The sequence below is a fragment of the Poecilia latipinna genome, unplaced genomic scaffold, assembly GCF_001443285.1.
Source record: "Poecilia latipinna isolate Pla-1442-1.1 unplaced genomic scaffold, P_latipinna-1.0 Scaffold1493, whole genome shotgun sequence".
NCBI classification, from domain to species: domain Eukaryota; kingdom Metazoa; phylum Chordata; class Actinopteri; order Cyprinodontiformes; family Poeciliidae; genus Poecilia; species Poecilia latipinna.
This window is the reverse complement of record NW_015114109.1, coordinates 41,571-59,641: the sequence shown is the minus strand read 5'-3', so window position 1 is coordinate 59,641 and position 18,071 is coordinate 41,571. Positions and strand designations below refer to the sequence as shown.

The following is an 18,071-nucleotide window of genomic DNA, read 5'->3' as shown; positions in this document are numbered from 1 at the left end:
CATTTTTATTCTTCCTCTTTTACTCTCAAATAAAATCTAGTGCAAGTAAAAACCTAGAAGTCACATCATTGTTAAATCAAATCCAACTGTGCATAATTTATCTGATGGGTAATCTCAGCATCAGTATGTTTATGAACAAACTGGATCATAAAGATAAAGGAGGAGACGAACACAACTGTTGGTCATAAACGTCATAAATTGGGTTTTTATGGAACAGTGGCAAGAAAAAGTCAAAAGAAGTTCTTCATGCACAAACCAAGTCTTGCCAAGAAAACTGTGAAAGGTGATTGCTTTTAATGAAGCCAACATACAACTTCTGAAGTAAAAAAAACCCTGTCTGTCATGAAACACAGTGGTGGCAGCATCATGATGTGAGGATCATTTTTGTTAGCAACACAGGAAAGCAGGTCAGACTTGCGAGGAAACTAAAAACATGGCGATCCTGAAGGAAACCTGTTCGACGCTGGTGAGGATATTCACCTTCAGCAGGAAACCAACCCTGGACTGACAGTCAGAGCTACAGCAGGATGGGTCAGGTCAAAGCAGGTCCGTTTAAATCAATCTGAGAAACTACGACGATGTCTGGAACATCATTTTCAGGGATGCTCTTCAACCAATCTGAATGAGCTTGAGCTATTTTGCAAATGAGAACAGAAAACAAACTGGTCAGAACAGGCCTACCGACATTACCCAAGTACTGTAACAGCACTGAAAGATGGCTATACAAAGCACTGACTGAAAACAAGAACACACCAGTCTGTTTTTGTTTTGTTTACACTGACAATTTAAAAAGAAAATCATGTATCGTTTTCCTTCCACTTCATAACCATGTTCTACTTCTATAAAGCCCCAGTGCAATACACAAAGTGACAAACTGTGAAAAAGCTCAAGGTGATGAATACTTCTGCAAAGCACTGCTGATAATTCAAATAATAGAACAGCTAAAACGTAGCACATGGCGGTACGTACGCGCCAAGAGATTGCCATAACTGCATTTGACTGCTGTTGCTAAGCAAAACCTGTGGTGATGACTTCAAAATAATTTGCAGGCAGCAGAAAAGTTGACACATTTACTGTAAGAAGATTAACAATTTAAACTGAGGTCTGATTTCACAGTGAATCTGTGCTGCTACCTAAGGCTCGACAACACGCTAAATGAATTAAATAATTTTAAAATGTTGTTTATGCTGCTTTTTTAGCAAAGTAAAAAAAAAAAAACAACAACCCTAAGGCAGAAAAAAAAACACAGGTAATGAAGGTTCTTTCCTTAGAGACATCTGCATCAGTGAACTTTGCCAGGAGGCAGCTGCAGCCGAATGAAGTAATAAAAGACACAAAAAGTGAAAACGATGTGGTTTTATAGCGTCTGACAGAGAGCAGACTGTAAAAACACACAGGCGAAGTTTCTCCCATCAATCTATTTGACATTCAGAGACAGTGGCAGAAAGAAAACGCAAAACTACTTTTGGAGTTTCAAATAAGAGAAAAACAATGTTGGGTTTTTTATCAGCAGTTTTCTTATCAGATTTATTGTGGCCGTCCAGCAGAGGCCAGGATGAATCACTCCTCCCGTTTCTCTGAAACATCAACAATTATTTTGAGCACCAAGTTCCTTCAGACATTTTTTAACTTCATGGTTAATGTTTGGTTGTTTCATTAATAAAATACATAAGTGCAATTCCTGATAAATCTGGATTCTACTGGACCCTCCTTGAAATTGAAGCTTTCGTTAAAATGTCATATATTCACCATATGAACATTATTCTCCTCTGTGAAGTAGGAAATTACATAGATCTTAGTGATTAAGAAAAAAATATTTACCCTTAACATTATTCACAATACATAAATGATTGATCAATTATATCCCATTTTCTTAACATGTTTTATGTCTACAGTGGACTCCCACATAATCATAGTTCAGTTTGCGTAGATTCATTTTCTGTGGAAGTAACTCCAAAGTATTTTGTGGTAAATTTGCCTACATGTCATTTTTTTCATAGAGCTCGTCTAAAAGCTTGAGAAGCACAGATATCTAGGCACAATGATTATTGGCACACTATTGGCTGGCGTTTGGAAAACAGCCAATAAAGGAGGACTATTTATTTTCCTTGGTGATGATTGGCTGTACCTCAATAGCGCCATGAGGAAGACCTTTGCTATTAGCTTCTACGGCTGGACCATTTCATTGTGCATATTAATGCATATTATGGTATATTTTGTGTTTGAACTATTACAATAAGCAGATGAATGCATTCTTAGATAAGTCTCCAGTATTTGTGGATTCCAGCTACTTGGTCCCAACCTCTGCAAACACCAGAGGTTCACACCTAATTCACCACAGTTTGATTTGTAAAATTTCTAAATATGCTGGCATGTAAACTGTGAAGTGTTGGAAAATGTCTCTGACTGCTGCAGTCTGATTCAAGTATTTGTTAATTTGTCCTGACTGTGAACACTTTTGATGTAAATTGTGTCAGTTGCTTTCAAAGGATTTCGGGTTTAAGGAAATTATACCAACTGCTGTGAATTTCCCTTCGCTCCAACGTCTTACGTTTACCAATAATCACAAATTCTGTGCTGAAATGCCTTGTTGTTGGAAAAGGAAGTCAACACACACATCATTGTGGGTAAATCTATTTCTACATGCGCTCCCACTCCATGCGGTGTCTATCACTGAACTGTCTTGCATTCTGCCCATTTAACACCCAGTCCCAGCGCTTCACGGCTTGGATCCTGTCAGTCTGCTGGAGTGATACTGAAGTGTTACTAAACAGAGATGTGTTTTAGTGTTAGGGAGAGCCTAGTGGGAGGTGTGGAGGAGGTGGAAGAGTTCGTTAATGTGAGCTACATTGAAGGAAAATCCCCTCTAACTGTGTGTGCAAAACATAAAAATCTGCCATCACACCTTAAAATATGGACTTTCTTTTTTTTTTTTGCTTCTAGCCTAAACAGGAACTGATGTTCTTTTTGCCAAAAGAAAACTTGAAGATGCTTGTGGTTTGAGCAGTTTTCAAGATATGGGTTACTGATGTAAGCATAATACACACAGCCTAAAACCTGTTGGAAACTTGTTGATGAAACTAGTTGCACAGTTTCTCACCTTGTTCAAAAATCAGATGTTTAGCAGATACTTTTAGATGTAACACCAATAAAAAAGGGTCACACTAATATCTCATTGGACTTCCAGTAACCAAAATAATACATTTAGTGTCAAGTAAAATGTTGATGGAATATGAGCAGTAATACGGTTATGGCTGATGTTTCTTTAATGTTTTTATTTCTGCTGCTAACAAATTTGTTTCCTAGTTCAACGGGATATATCTGAACGGCGAAAAAAGTTCAACATTGTATCGTTTTAATTCACAAACACTGCATATAAAACACAGCAATTAGCAAAATGACTTATTGCTGCACTTAAACTATATTCTAGTGGAGCAAACTTCTACTTTATAAACCTAAAAAAAGGCTGAAGGTACACTACAAAATGCCTGCTTCTCTGTTCTCACCTCGTTCAGATACAAAGCAACAAAGGTGGCCTCTATACCTCCTAACAAATCCGTTAGGGGCATGTGTTTGTCTTATGATGGACTAAAACACATGCTTTACCACAGACACTAATGTGTACATGTTTTATATCCTCTTAGACAGATTGTAGGGCTTAACAGCAGCCTAAAGCATCTGACTCACACCCCAGTGAGCAGAGGAGTCACAAACCACCATGAGGCTGGAAAAAAAGGTGAGAAATTAGGAGATTATGTAACCGTCTGCCCGCTTGTCCAAACGCTGAGGTGGAGTTAATGACTGTGAATTTAAATTTCAGCACGCCAGGCTGAAGAGGATTAAACCTCGAATGTAGCAGGCATGTTATCCAGTTTATGAGATTTCCTCTTACCTGTGGTGCACTATGTACGTGATGATGGAGGCGAAGAGGCAGAGCAACATGACCGCCGTGCAGGCGTACACGACCGGGTGCAGAAACTCCCCGGGGTAAGGGGGGAAAGAGAGCACCTTCTTCAAATCCTGAAGCACAGAAAAAGTAAACAAGAAAAACATTGTCACTATCAGCGCCATGAAAAACCATCAGTCAGTAAAAACTTGGTGTGAAAAATGAAAGAAACTTTGGGAAAAAAAATCCCATAATGACACATAATGAGCTCCTAGGATACATATTCACAGCATAGAGCTCTGATGAGATATGTGAGCAAAACACAAATAAACGTCGAGGAAACGTCTCTGAGTTCGAATGCTGTCCAAATCACTACAAAGGAGAAACAACCGTGTCGAGCGAATAGTCTTCCCTCTGCATTTACATTCAGCATTTCAGGCATTAAGCTGACAATGTTTGGCAGAGTGACTGAATGCAAAAATATCATAAGCTTCCCAGGCTGCCAGCAGAGAAAATTCTGGACCAGAAATAGATTAAAGAAAACAAATGGGGAGAGAAAATATAATACAATGAATGTGACGGTGAAATAAATTTCGCAAAAATGTCGTTCAGTTGTGGCACAAACTGTGACTGTTACAGCTTAAATCTGTAAGGATGCGAAGTTCTTTGTAAGAGTTCCTGTCAGCTTTAGATCTGCACAAGAGCAAACTGGGGCCTTTGAAAACAATCCAGTCTCACCCTGTATGCAGCCAACGCACTGTCTGGCACCGATCGAGGCAAAATGAAGAGTGATGTCGTGATTTTTGGCTCCATCATGTTGAAGTTGCTAAATAAAGTGCACCTTATCTCCATAAGCCCCGCCAGCTCGGTGTGACTTTGTGTCTCGGAGAGTGATCCACATACAAGCTGTCTGGCTCTATCATTGTCTCAGAAACGAGCCCGGTGGGAGATTCCCTCACCGTGTTTATCCAAAAGGCCGATGAGCCTGTCTGGACCTGCGAGGGGTTGCGACCTGACTCAGAGCTTTTACCAGCACCGTTCCAAAGTAGACTGCTGATTGTTGGGATTATAAATCCATCCTGAATCCTAATCCATTCAGTAGATCTTTTAAGCCTTAGATTTTAAAATAATATATTCTGTAAAAAATAGTTCAGTCCCAAAAAGACATTTGTAATGTTTTACCCACATACATATAGAAATTCACTTCTGGTTATAAGAATCCATTCATTCAGGATGGAAAACCTGATGCATTCAGACCAGCCACTGTTTTCCAGAGTAAAATGATTACATAACAAAGCAATTTCAAATACATTTAAAACCAAGAATTGTTTCCTGACACAAATGCAGTTGTTAAGCATGAAAACTTTTAGTAGGGCTGACGTCAGAGTTTTGGGAAGGCGTTTCCAGAAGCTTAATTGGGGCCTGCCCAAAGCAATGCATGGAGGCAGTGACTGACCTATTCTTCTACACCCAATAGAGCACCTCTTTATTGGGGCCGACCCATAGCAATGCATGGAGGCAGTGACTGACTGCAGACCATGTGTAGAATAATAGGTGCCTTTTTTAATACCTCTGATTCCACGGTGTGAGTACGCTGCCCTGCATCAGCCAGTGCTATAGCTGACTATCCATTGTGCCACTCTTAGCTGTCTCTAATAAAAATCTGAGGTTTCTGCTCACTTCTGTCTTGTGGCTGATTTCGGGTCCTCCTAGGGTGCTTTTACAGTATAATCTGGCCACTATGGACTCGACGGCCACACAGGAGTGGCACGGTACTGTAGAGAGAGCCATTACCAAGCTAGAGGTATTAAGACCAGATACAAGTTCTTGGTCAGCTGGGCCGAGGTCATACACAATGAGGAAGAGAGCAGAGTCTGAGGGAGTGAGCGTGAGCGGTGTCAAAGAAACAGGCTTGGGTCGAGATCCGGGTAGGCAAAACAGCAGTCTGACAAGGGTAAGGCAAAAGGGGCAAATCCAGAGGACAAGGGCGAGGCAGTAACACAGAGGGCGAGAAGGGAGAGCTAGAAACTACTTGCTGAAAGCGTTCGATGAGGCTTAAGAAGGGAAACAATCAGGGAGCAACGCAGCTGCAGGGAATAAGGGAGATGAGGGACATGACATGGATGGTCTCAAACAAAAACACCGGGCACCATGTAACCATCACAGCTTTGGACAGGAGGAGCAGGGAAGACATCACATTTGGTGCATGCTTCTCATAAATATAAACAAATCCCCTTTTGTAAATCTCTTCTTTGCAGTAGCCACCTGCAAACGAAACGCAGTCATCATCAGGCTTAAACGTCCGTTGTCCACTCATAAGATTTGTGTAGAAGTGGGTCTGCTCTGAATCACAGCAGATGATGGAGGAAAGACGGAACAGCCAATTTCCACTTTGTCCAGGAACGTCAATAGTTGCATTTGGAATCACTGGACGTGTTGGATTCGACAGACCTGGCCGACCGTGGCAGAAACAAGACTATCGCTTCATTTTTACTGAGGAAGTTCTTTCTGCTAAAGACTGACTTGCAGCATGAACAGCGAGTTTCCCTACCATAATCCACCCAACAGCTAAACAAAGAGGCGATCCTGATGAGACGTTTTGCAGGCTGAACAACGAGGGCACTGCTCTTCAAGAGGTCTATGAAATCTCCCTTGCACCTTTCACAGGTTTTCTCACTGTTCATTAGCATATCCATGTTTCTGTCACTTGAATTTAGCCAGTCTAAAACAGCTTCCAGTAAATATGAAATTTGGTAGTCGTTCCCCATGTCTGACAACAGTTCACTCCGCCTCAGTTCCATCTGAACCCGGTAGATTTCCAGTGGGAAAAAATATTTCTCCGGATTGTGAATTGCTGAATGGATCAGACTGACACATAACGGAGTGGCTGAAGATGATCGGCAGGATTTTTGGGGATTCTGAGAAAGGCACTTTCTAGTAAAACTCAAGTTCAGTAAGCCTTGAATACTTGCATTAATCCAACAATTTCTGAACGAATTGGAAAACGTACAAAAACTGTCAATGTAGCTTTCTTCATTTCTGCCGATTTCATTCTTTACGACATCTGTGGTTTCTGAGAGAACGTTATCTACTGCAAAGCAAACTTTCCCAGCCAGAGAAGTTTGCTCTTTTGGAAGATTGGAGAAATTGTTCCCTAGGACAGCGCTCTCTCTTCATGGCTACTGACTTCTAATGCCGTCTTCTTCAAAGCAAAACTTGAGCTTTCAGACTCAACTGTCTCCTCACAGGGAAGATTGGCCAAATCGTTCCGTAGGACAGTGGTCTGGACAGGGCTCTCTTCATGGCTACCGTCTTGAAATGCAAAAGCAAAAGTTGAGCTTTCAGACTCAACTGCTGGGGAAGGTTAAAAAAGAAAAGCATTGAAAACATTGTACTCAGAGAAGCCAACTTCCCCAGCCGGGAAAGGCTCACGAAGAACTTCCCCAGTCGGGGAAGTTTGCTTCCCAGCTGGGGAAGGTTCAAAAAGAAGAGCATCGAAAACATTGCACTCAGAGGAAGTGCTCTTGTCCTGAGAGCTACTACTATCTGAATCGCTACCAGGAAATAGTTTGTCACAAACCTTCTTCATTCATACGGTAACAAAATATCCAAGGCCAAAACTCAGGGAAAAAAAACATGGTAACTAATATCTCCTCTATAATAAAAATCCTTGCAAGACACAGTGTTGAGGTTCGAAGATCTGCTTGGAAATGAACTGATGTCGAAACCCTGCCCTAAAACAGAGCCAATTAGCATTTTGGCTAATATTAGCTCTGTGGATGGTAGAGGTGCTGACCAGAAACCATGGTTTCTGCAGAAACCCTGCCTTAAAATGCAAATCTAACTGGAATGTGCAGCAGCACATGTAGACAACAGGTTCTATGACCATATCAGACAAAAATTTAGCTTTTTGGCCACAATGTTAAAAAAAATCAAAGCAAAGCTTTTGAATCTGATGTTGTACCATATGGTGGTGGCAGCATTATGCTGTAGAGTTCTACCCTGGAATCACAACCAAAAAAATTATAAAAATTTAAATTTAATGTAATCAGAATAATTCAAAATTCTTATCACAATAAAGGTTTTTCACAATAAGGATAAACCAAATGATAAATGTATATACCGCTAGTGCTAAGGACAGTTTTTCCATGTTATGCATGTATTTTAGTATGTATGCATAACCTAGCATATAACTTTTGTTGTGTAATCATTTAACTCTGGAAAAAAGAAAAGTAAAAAATCCATCTACGACATAAATTATTCAACCACTTTGGCCACATCTACACTGTTTTGTCTTGATAACACATATTAAAAAAAATCACCAAATGTTTATTTTGCTCATCAGAAACAAAATAACAGATACGAGGCATAAATGAACAGGCATTTTACAGGTACGCTGTGTAAATGCAACTCGGTGTCTGCTGTCAGTAGACAGCTGGGTATACAATCACAAAGGTCGCTGAAGGTTTTTCCAAGCAACATCTGATTACAAGGGTGATAATGATGGTGGAAAACATTGACTGTGAGTCATCATGAAGCAAATAAAACACAATGCTGCTGCAACAGGCGTCCTACCCACTGTCAGTGGATGCCATGGCAATGAGAGGACGGCATCCACATGGTGCTCATGTTATAAAAGATCCACGAAGCTACTCATAGCATTAAAATGATTTTATAACCAATGTTTATAAAACAGTAAACTGCAGGGTTTATATTTGAAGTATTATGGGTTTCACAAACTTATCAAAAATACATGCAGATCACAGTAAAAACACAACACTGACAAATGTTCTCCATGTCTGACATCCTGATATGCTGTAAGCCTCCAATATATAAGAACTGCATTATGCTTGGATTACATTTGACTGTGTGCCACTGGATTTGAATAACCCAATTTGCTTTTTTCTGTAGAGGACTCTGGTTGTGAAATTTCTCTACATAAATAAACAGAAGCTATAAAACTCCAACTTCAGCCACCAATCAAATGAACAGTTACTGTGAGCAAACAGAAAGCGTACGGAAGCAAACGGTCCTTTTGGGAGAAAAACACAATACCACAAAGATGTTCCGACTGTAAATGGCTTCAGCTCAGTTTCTGCTAATTTTTAACGGGAAAGAGGAAAGAAGACAACAATTTTAAAACAAACAGCAGTCAATAGTATAAAAAATTGTAATATCAATTTCACTACAGGGCATAGAAAACAGCTTTCATTAGAAATTAGCTGTTACATTGTTGAAAGCAAGCCGAGCTAAAACACTGTGAAATATTAAAGGTGATGATGAGTGATGGCAGCTCTGACAAAATGGCTTCAAGTGAGACGTAAGAAGGCGAATGGTTTCAAGGGACGTGAAGTGATAATCACTATAATGTTAATTCAGAATGTCAGTCTGTAACCACAGATCAACCCAATAAATAAAAGTCAGCAGCAGGTGTAACAACTAAACAGAGTAAATACAGATACATGTACAAGATATAATGTTATATAAATGATCGTCTATCTGTCCTGGGGTCCAACAAAGAGCAACAGGGTCACAATAGCTATGCACAAACACTAACCACTGATACCACAAGGAAATTTCAGAGAGACCCATTATCCTAACAGTTATGTTTTTCCACTGTATGAGGAAGATGGAGAACTCTGAGAGAACCAATGTATGCACAGGGAAAAAATACATCCAGAAAGGCCCAGGCTGGGATTCAAGTCCAGAACCGTCTCACCGCAAGGCACCGCGGTCCAACCACAAAAAATATACCAGAATATTAAAAATAACAAATCACGTGGTTTCGGCTAGAAGCTGAAAATTCTTTGTCTTTGGCTTCTTCATCAGGATAAGGACCAAAAACTGAAATCAACACAAATTGTTTATTTGTTTGTGTATTTAAGGATCCCATCACGACAGTAGAGGTCATTCTTCCTGAGGTCCAAACCACAAACATTACAATTACAACACAGACAGTGTGAGGAGGGATGGTCAGCTCCCTCTGTCTGCTACAACCACAGGATTTATTTTCATTAAATAAAGTTATCCAAATTAAAAGTCAAAGTTTTAGGCATTCTTCAATGTGAAATTATGTAACTGGAATTCAACAGGACTGTATTTGAAGTCTTTTCACAGGGGTGTTAGTAAGTAGACTATGATACATAATGTGAAACTGTTCTGCAAATGGAGTGCTTGTTAAACTCCCTAAAGATCAGCAAAATGTGAGAATGTGTTATTTTCTAATGAAAAACAGAAAAAAAAACAATGTCACCACCCAGCTGAACTTTTTAAAGATGAGCAAAGCGAACCCTGTGCTGACATCTGGGTTCCAGCTGCAGGAGAAACTCAGTATCTGAGCTGTTTTCCACATAAATTCATAAAACACTATTTTTCAGAAAGTCGGAGTACTTAAGAGTCTGCTTTTCATTGCTGATTAGATTGAGTGGAAGCAGAGCTGAAAATCTCTTAATTACTTTGTAATCACTAGCAAATATTTTGCAGTTATTTTTTTAATCTTTATTTGAGTTTAATCAAATCTAATAATTTATTATCCGATATAAAACACTGTGTTTTTGGTTATTGGCCACACATGGATAAAACACTTAATATGGCATTAAAAAACAAGAGCTAGTTGTTAATGAAAAGGTTTGTAAATTCATCTCTTAACTAAAACCCTAAATATTAGAGCAGCAGGTCTATAAATCTGAAGTGACATTTTCCAATTAGGAAAACACTGAGATTTTACTATAATTTAGCCAAAATGCCTATAATAACAGAGAGGTGAGGACTAGCTGCAGCCTGGAACGTAGCTCTAATTTTAATGCTCTGCATAGAGTAAAACAGTGACAGGCAATTTAAAACGACCTTAGAGCTGAATGGGATGGAGGAGAAGTGGAAGAAAGGAAGACGGTTAAAACGAGTCGGTGTCTGTCAGCAGATGGATCCGTTCAGAGCTAAACGTTTAGAAGGACAACAGGCTGATCTGTTATACATGTGGCTCTCAGAAGCAGCGTTTGTGATCTTGCTGTGACATTTGGGAAACAGCCAAAGGCCCCAGAAGGAAGGGCCAAGAAGGATGACCGCACAATGTGATACCCATACAGAACGCAGACTGGAAAAGCAGGAGCTTTTGTTTTTTACGCATGCGCTAAAAAGTTTGTAGATTCTTGAAAAGTCATATGTAAGGATAAAAGTCTCAAAAGCGCACATATTCAAGTTGCTGTTAAACTTTCCAGAAGATCAGAGGCCAGACAGTGCATACAGGTAGATAAATCCCTCGACTTAATACACTATTCTCTGTATGTTGCTTTGAACATGCTTCTCGGTTCTGTCAGCACCAACACAACTCACACTGACGGGCTTTAAAGAAAACGCATCGATTTTCACATTGTCCTCCTGGCATTGCATCCCACATCTTCTGCACTGATTCACAGATTCACCCATACCCCCACCTCCAACCTTCATGCTTCTGTGTGCAGAATATCACCTGTTGTAAAAGAAATAAAATGAAAATAAACATCTGGCCTTGTTTTTTGTGCGAAAAAACTTATATTTATCATGCAACTTTGCTAGTTGTTACTAATTAGCATTTGGTGATCTCCTCTGTGAATTTTATTTTCACTCCACAGTAATAAATACATACGTTCACACAGTTTCCTGCAAAAACATTAATATCCCTTGAAATTTATTACATTTTCTAAAACCTCTGTATGATTCCACCTGCTCTATTCAGGACTCTGAGGTTTGTTTGAGAACATTAGTGAACAAAGAGCATTAGAAATGAAAAACTACATCCCAGACTTTAATCACTGCAAGCAGCAGTATTCGATGCATCATCGAGACATAGAGTATTGATTAGCTTAAAAAGCAACAAAACATGGCCGTCCATCTAAACTAAGAGTCTGCAACCGAGGCAATCGAAACATTTCTTCATGCCAGTAATGTAAAAAGCATGTGGAAATCTGAAGAAATATTCTGTGGTGCTAATCTGGTTATGTTGTAAAATTCCAAGCATATCATCCCATGAAATCACAAACAAACAGATAAAAGCAACAAAATGTGTTTACTTTAAAAATATCGATGACCAGGAATCTAAGAAACGACTTGCACTTTCCTTCACACACTCCTTTACACCGGGATGTCTGAAACTGAAGGACTGGGCCAAAGACGGTAATAACAGAAACTGGAAACTCTGGAGGGGCTGTAGATGCCAACAGCTCAGGTGGGAGAATCTATTGTGGCGAACATTTAACAATCTGCTCCACATGCACAGCCTTCATGGAGCCATCCTGCTTGAGGTTTGCTGAAAGTCATGTAGGGGACAGAGCCAACACTCAGAGAGAAGAGCTCTGGTCAGCAGAGACCAAGATTAAAGTCACAACAAGGCATACTGAGGTTTGTGGCTGTAAGACGAGAAAATGTCAAACATTTCAAGGGATGCGGATACCTTTGGAGGTAACTGTACACCCAGACTTAAATGTACAGACACAGATACATGTTTTTCCCAATTATCCGGAGATACATCTGTGCCGTGCAGCTGATCCAGACTGCGAAGCTGCGGCTCCCTTGTTGGCTTGGCTGTCGTGATGATCGATAGGCTATTGGTGTTAGCTTGCAGTGTGCTCTGATCATCTCTTCCCTGTTGTATTTCTTTACAGCCAAAGCCAATAGCAGCATGTCAGCTGAAGAAAGCGTCACATGTAGCTCCTCCACTCAGGTTATTGTCATTACTCCCATCATTTTACATCACAGCACTGTAAACACTTAACTACTGCGTCTGACTGACAGGTTAATGTGGCTACACCCTTTGACACTGCAATTCATTACAGCCAGGGGACTGTATTAGCACACAGGTCAGTTTGGCTTGGACTTACCCTGGATTGGAGCTGGCATGTTATATCGAAACATGCCTCAACTGTCCACAAGCCTCAGTGACTAAACACAGCACTGATCCCTTGTTTGTGCTGGAGATACAACTTTAATCTAGTATTCTCCGTCTCCATGCCAAAATCAGATTACCAGAGTCAATTAAACTTGATCCATAATCTCCTGCAGGCACAGTTGGTGCAATTTTATCAAGCCCACAAAATCCAAAGGGACAAGTACACTGCTGATCAGTGAGCACTTAAAGGCTGAATGTCTTGGATTTACATGATAACTGGTGGAGATGATGAATTGCACATCTTGTAAAACCCTCAAGTAAGTGCCTCCCAGATGTTAAAAGGATTTTGTTTGCAACTGCTGTCGTTTAAATTCCAGGACCATCAGCTGGAGAACATTCCACCTTTCCCGTCGTAATCACACTGGTGCATGCAAGAGTGCACAAACTGTAAGGGAGGGAAATAAAAGAGGAAGAGTGAGAGAAAACAAAATTAAAATCCTCCAGTGAACAGCCTGTGTCTTGCCGGCTCCAAGTTTCTATCAAGCGACGTATTTTATCATCCTTGAGTGGCCGCGCCAACTCTGGAACAGAACCGGCGCGGGCTTGCAAATCAAACCCACTCGGGCTTGCCTATACATATTGGCAAACAGAGACAAGATGGTAGCAGCACAAAAAAAAAAAAAAAAAAAAAAAAAAAACAGTGTGAAAGTGACGACAGGCAGAAAAACGGTCATGCACCATTACTGCAGGTCATCAGCCGTACCTGGTGGCTGTCACTCGGCTCGCAGTCACGACAGGCGGTCACGTTTGCTATCAGCGCCTCACCGATGGAGGTAAACATGGCAAATAATCAAATCACCTGGCATCAAGCACGCATCAATCAAATCCATAAGCACTATGAGCTGATGAGGAAGTCGAGCCTGGGAATAAAGGATGAACCCCTTTCAGATGAGCGGTGTAATTTGATTCATGGACACATCGGTCTTGCTGTATTTATCTCTTCATACATCAGAGGGACATTGTTTCATTAGAGTTAATTTCTCCAGAGCCGCAGATTAGAAGTGTTGCATTTGACATTAGGCTTAATTTCAATAAAAAGGAACTGCAGCTGCTGTGCCATGCAGACGGAGTGCAATGAAAAAAAGTATTTGCTCCCTTACAAATTTATTCTGTATTTTGTCTTTTTGCCTAAATGTTCCCATTTAAACACATTTTATTGTCAAACAGTGATGACCTGAATAAACAGGAATGGCTGTTTTCCAAACAATGTTTGTTTTTTTAAAATGGAAAATAAAATCAACATCTTTTTCACATTTCGCTAAGTAAAAAAGTAATCAGCCCTTATATTTAATAACTGGTTGTACCAGCCATGGCGACACCAACAGAATCTGTGAGAACCGGCATCGAGTCGTTCAGATCACTGTGGAAAGAGTTTGGCAGAACAGCTTCAGTTCAGTCACATTGGGGATATTTTAGCCAGATTAGGATCATGTCAAAGGGCCATGACTCAATAAGCAATTCATTAATCGCATGATAAATTAAAATAAGCTCAATCATTTCCATTCTGGTGATTAATTCTGTTTTATTTAGGATGTTTGTTGTTGTTGGATATTTAAAATGTCTTCCAGTTCCAGTGTGGACTGTTCTGTACAAAACTAAAGTTTATTAGTCAAAGAGAGGGAGAACTTGCTTTATTAGGGCATTATTAATATGTTACTGGAAAATGGCCTCAAAACAACATGATTTACCGCAATGTGACAATTTAAGATCCAGAAAAAAATGTTATTTTGACAGACTGAGGTGTAAGTCCAGACTTTGGCCAGGCAGTCCAAAAGCTGTGTTAGTTGTTGGAGATATAGATTCCCTCAAACTGCATGAGAGGATTTAAAACTGAGATAGTCTTTGAGATTAAAATTAGTCTAAGGATCTAAAACTTTGACAAAAAAAAGCAAAAGCATTAAAAAAGAGCAAGTCCTTTAACACGGCACTGCATTTAATGAACCAACTCATAAATGAATGACTTGCTCAACCTTACAAACAAGTACAAATTTCTAATTCATGTAAGCAAACCCCCCTGACCCTCTTCCCATTTAACAAGCAGAAAAATGTCTACAAGAAGAAGAAGCAACTGATATAAACACAAATAAAAACAGGGGGAGGCTGCTGCCTAATGTACTGTAAGCCTCTAATGTCCTTCTCACTCTCTGTAGTTTTTATTTATGCATAAGGATTATTTAACCAGGACATCTAATTTCACCCATGTTCAAAACATTGGATGCTTAGAACAACCCAAACTAATCACACGAACTGCTGCTTCACATTTTCACAGGGCTCTTTATTCTGTTTCATCCAGGCTGCGCTCTTAACATTTTTAAATAATTGGCATTGTAAACAAAATAAAACCAAAAAACTTTTCTCTAGTAGTTCCAAAATGGTTATTTTTTTTTTAAATAGAAAATAATTTATTTATATATATTTTTTCATTTATAGCAACTATTCGAATGTAAACCTCAAGATTTATTGGTATTTATAACCGTCGCACAACGTGCTCAGATTTTTTTCTGATTCACCGACGAGCAAACTGTTTGTAAATTTTAATTTTAATATTGAATTGTCACTTCATGATTATACATGGATACTCACTGGCCACTTTAATAGGTGCATCTGTACAATTGCTCGTTAGCAAAAGCTCAGTCAATCACATTGCAGAAACTTCTGCAGTCAGACTGTTGAACAGTTCCACCATCATCACTTCACTCCGAACCTCAGACTCTGAACCTGGCCAGCTCCCTTTAAATATGTTGCTATAGTTTGTATATTGTTGTATTTAATTTTTTTTGTTATTATTTTATATGATATCAAGACCTGAGAACCAGGATTTCATCTATGCTGGAATGACTCAAATGCCAAATAAAAATTGTAATATATCTATTAGTTTCTGTACTTGAAGAATCCCAACATTTGCCACTTTGGAACCAACAAAGGAGAATCCACAAAAATAAAAAAATAAAAAATAAAAAACAACCTTGGTTTAATGTGGAGGTCACTGAAGCAGCAATCCTACTCTACCATGTAATGAAAAAAAAATCTTCTAGCGTCTCAACCTAAGAATATGAATCAATAAAAATAAAAGAGAAGATTGCTTTAAAACATGGCAGCAGAGAGCAGATGGAGGCTAACCCTCTCTTTCATGGCCTTCCTGCCTGCGTGTGTGTGTGTGAGTGAGAGAGGGGCAGGTAGGTGTTGTCTGAGAGGGTGACTCATCTCCTCCAGTTGCTACACACACTACGGAAGACTAAATAGACGCTGCTGGCTTTGCTCACATGTATGTACCAGCACATGCGCTGGCAGTCAGGCGCTCAGATGAAAGAACAGGGCAAACGGGAGCACGCGAGCAGCAGAAGCGCCGCGGCCCCTTTAACTCATCCCGCTCACGCTCCGCTTTCAAGCTCCCCGACTCGGCGCACAGAGAGGGAGCATACATTACTCTGGCCCGCAGCTCCTTCCCTCTGCTCACCAGCTAAATACCTTAAATGAAAACCTGACAGTTTTATTTCAACAGTTCATGAGAATAGGGCCGTGTTCTGCAGGCTTTGCTCCGCTGACGCTTAAAGACGCCGCGGCAGAGAGCAGGCTCTCTAAAGCCAGCCTCTGCAAAGCAACACAATGCTCCGTTCGCTGGCTGTTCAGGTCTCAGCTGGTAAATAAGCTTAGGCTTGTGCGTGTGGTTCTTTGCTGTGCACGCCCAGTGGATCTGAAAAGGTCTCTTGCTCACACACATCTGTTGCTGTCCACCATTTCCATGAGCTCTCTCTGTACGGCCGCCGCAAACATCCAGCAGTGTCCATTTAAACTGGCTAAATACATAAAAAGACATGTAATGCTGGGTCCTTGATGACTCCATCACCATAGAAACTACACAGTTATGAGATTTTTTGTTGTAAAAAAAGAAGGAGTATAGCTATGTGGTCTTGACACCATTTTACACAAAATATAAAAATCCAGTGCTTTGCAATAGTATCCATACCTCCGGCACAGTTTGTTGAAATTCAATTCAATTCAGAAATACTTTATTGATCCCAAAGGGAAATTAAAGTACTACCACAAACAGTGATTCTTGTTTCTAAAGTGGGAGACACAATAAGTTATGCTTTTTTACAGAAGGTTATGTAAAGTGTGGTATTTTAATTTCCCTTCCTCTGCTGCTGTTACAGGAAGTTTCTTGGGGAAAGTTTAACCAATCAGAGACCGACTTTCTCGCCAAGTCATCTTCTGAAAAACAGCTCTGTCCGAATGGATAGAGATAATTTGCTAATTAATGTTCAAGTTTTGACAGATTTTGAATCAGATGTGGTAAACTTTGCTGTTTAGTGTAAAATGCATGTCATTCTAACAGGAGATATGCTTTGGTCTAAGCCACCCTGTTAAACTGACTGTACGTCTGGAACCCGGCCCCAGTCTCAGGACTTTGTCTGCTTTCTGTCGTCTTTCTGGCTCCATCGCCTTCCAATCAACTCAGACCAGCTTTCTGCCTCTCTGATCATTCCTTGCTGAGCTCATCAGTTTCGGTGGACAGCCATGTTGTGTTAGGCTCACGGTGTGCCGTACTGTTTACATTTTGGAACGATATCAGTCCTCTTTAGCCACTGTTTTAAAACCAAATCGTGCATTAAGCTTCTCCAAAACTTTACCCCAGGCCTTTCTACTTTGTTCCTCTGGTTTCACGATGACAAAACCTCCAAAAACACCTCCAGAAAACAGCTGGATTTATATTCAGATTAAATTAAACACAGTCTATTAACTGACTAGGTGACTTATAGAAGCAATTGATTGCATTTGATTTCATTAAATGCATTCCATACATTCAGATTTTTATTTTACACGTATATGTTATTCCATCTTCTCAACGGCTTTGAGCTACTTTGTTTTGATCCAGCAGAGAAAAGTCACACAATACAGATTGTGTTTGTGTTTAGTAAAAGGTTGTAGGGGATGTAAAAGTAAAAAAAACACAACCTGCCATGTGATTGTGTTTCTGTAAGCCAAGCTCTGAACACCAGAGTATTGAAGAAAACTCTGGACTGCAAGCAGACAGCGATGGGATAAGCTAATGCATGAAAAAGAAGCTGTCTGAGGTATCCAACAGGATTGTAACAAGAACAGCAATGAAAAACAGTGATGGGGAGATAAGGAGATGAAAAATGATGGCATTATATGGCCAAACACCACCGAGACAGACAGAGAAAGAAGAACAAATAGGGAAATTATTACCCCTTTATCTGGGATGGTACTGTATGTCTGGCTCAATCCCTCCCTCCCTCC

The 18,071-nt window shown here is 40.0% G+C and overlaps 1 protein-coding gene across 2 annotated transcripts in view; it reads right to left on the bottom strand.

Annotated features, from left to right (window-relative positions):
• Window positions 1-18,071, bottom strand: part of LOC106963085 (adhesion G protein-coupled receptor A1) — a 65,526-nt gene that overhangs the window by 34,787 nt on the left and 12,668 nt on the right. For both annotated transcript variants that reach the window (XM_015057807.1, XM_015057808.1), the window contains one exon: window positions 3,893-4,020. In XM_015057807.1, coding sequence (XP_014913293.1) covers window positions 3,893-4,020 — 128 coding nt within the window. The remainder of the gene's footprint in view (window positions 1-3,892; window positions 4,021-18,071) is intronic.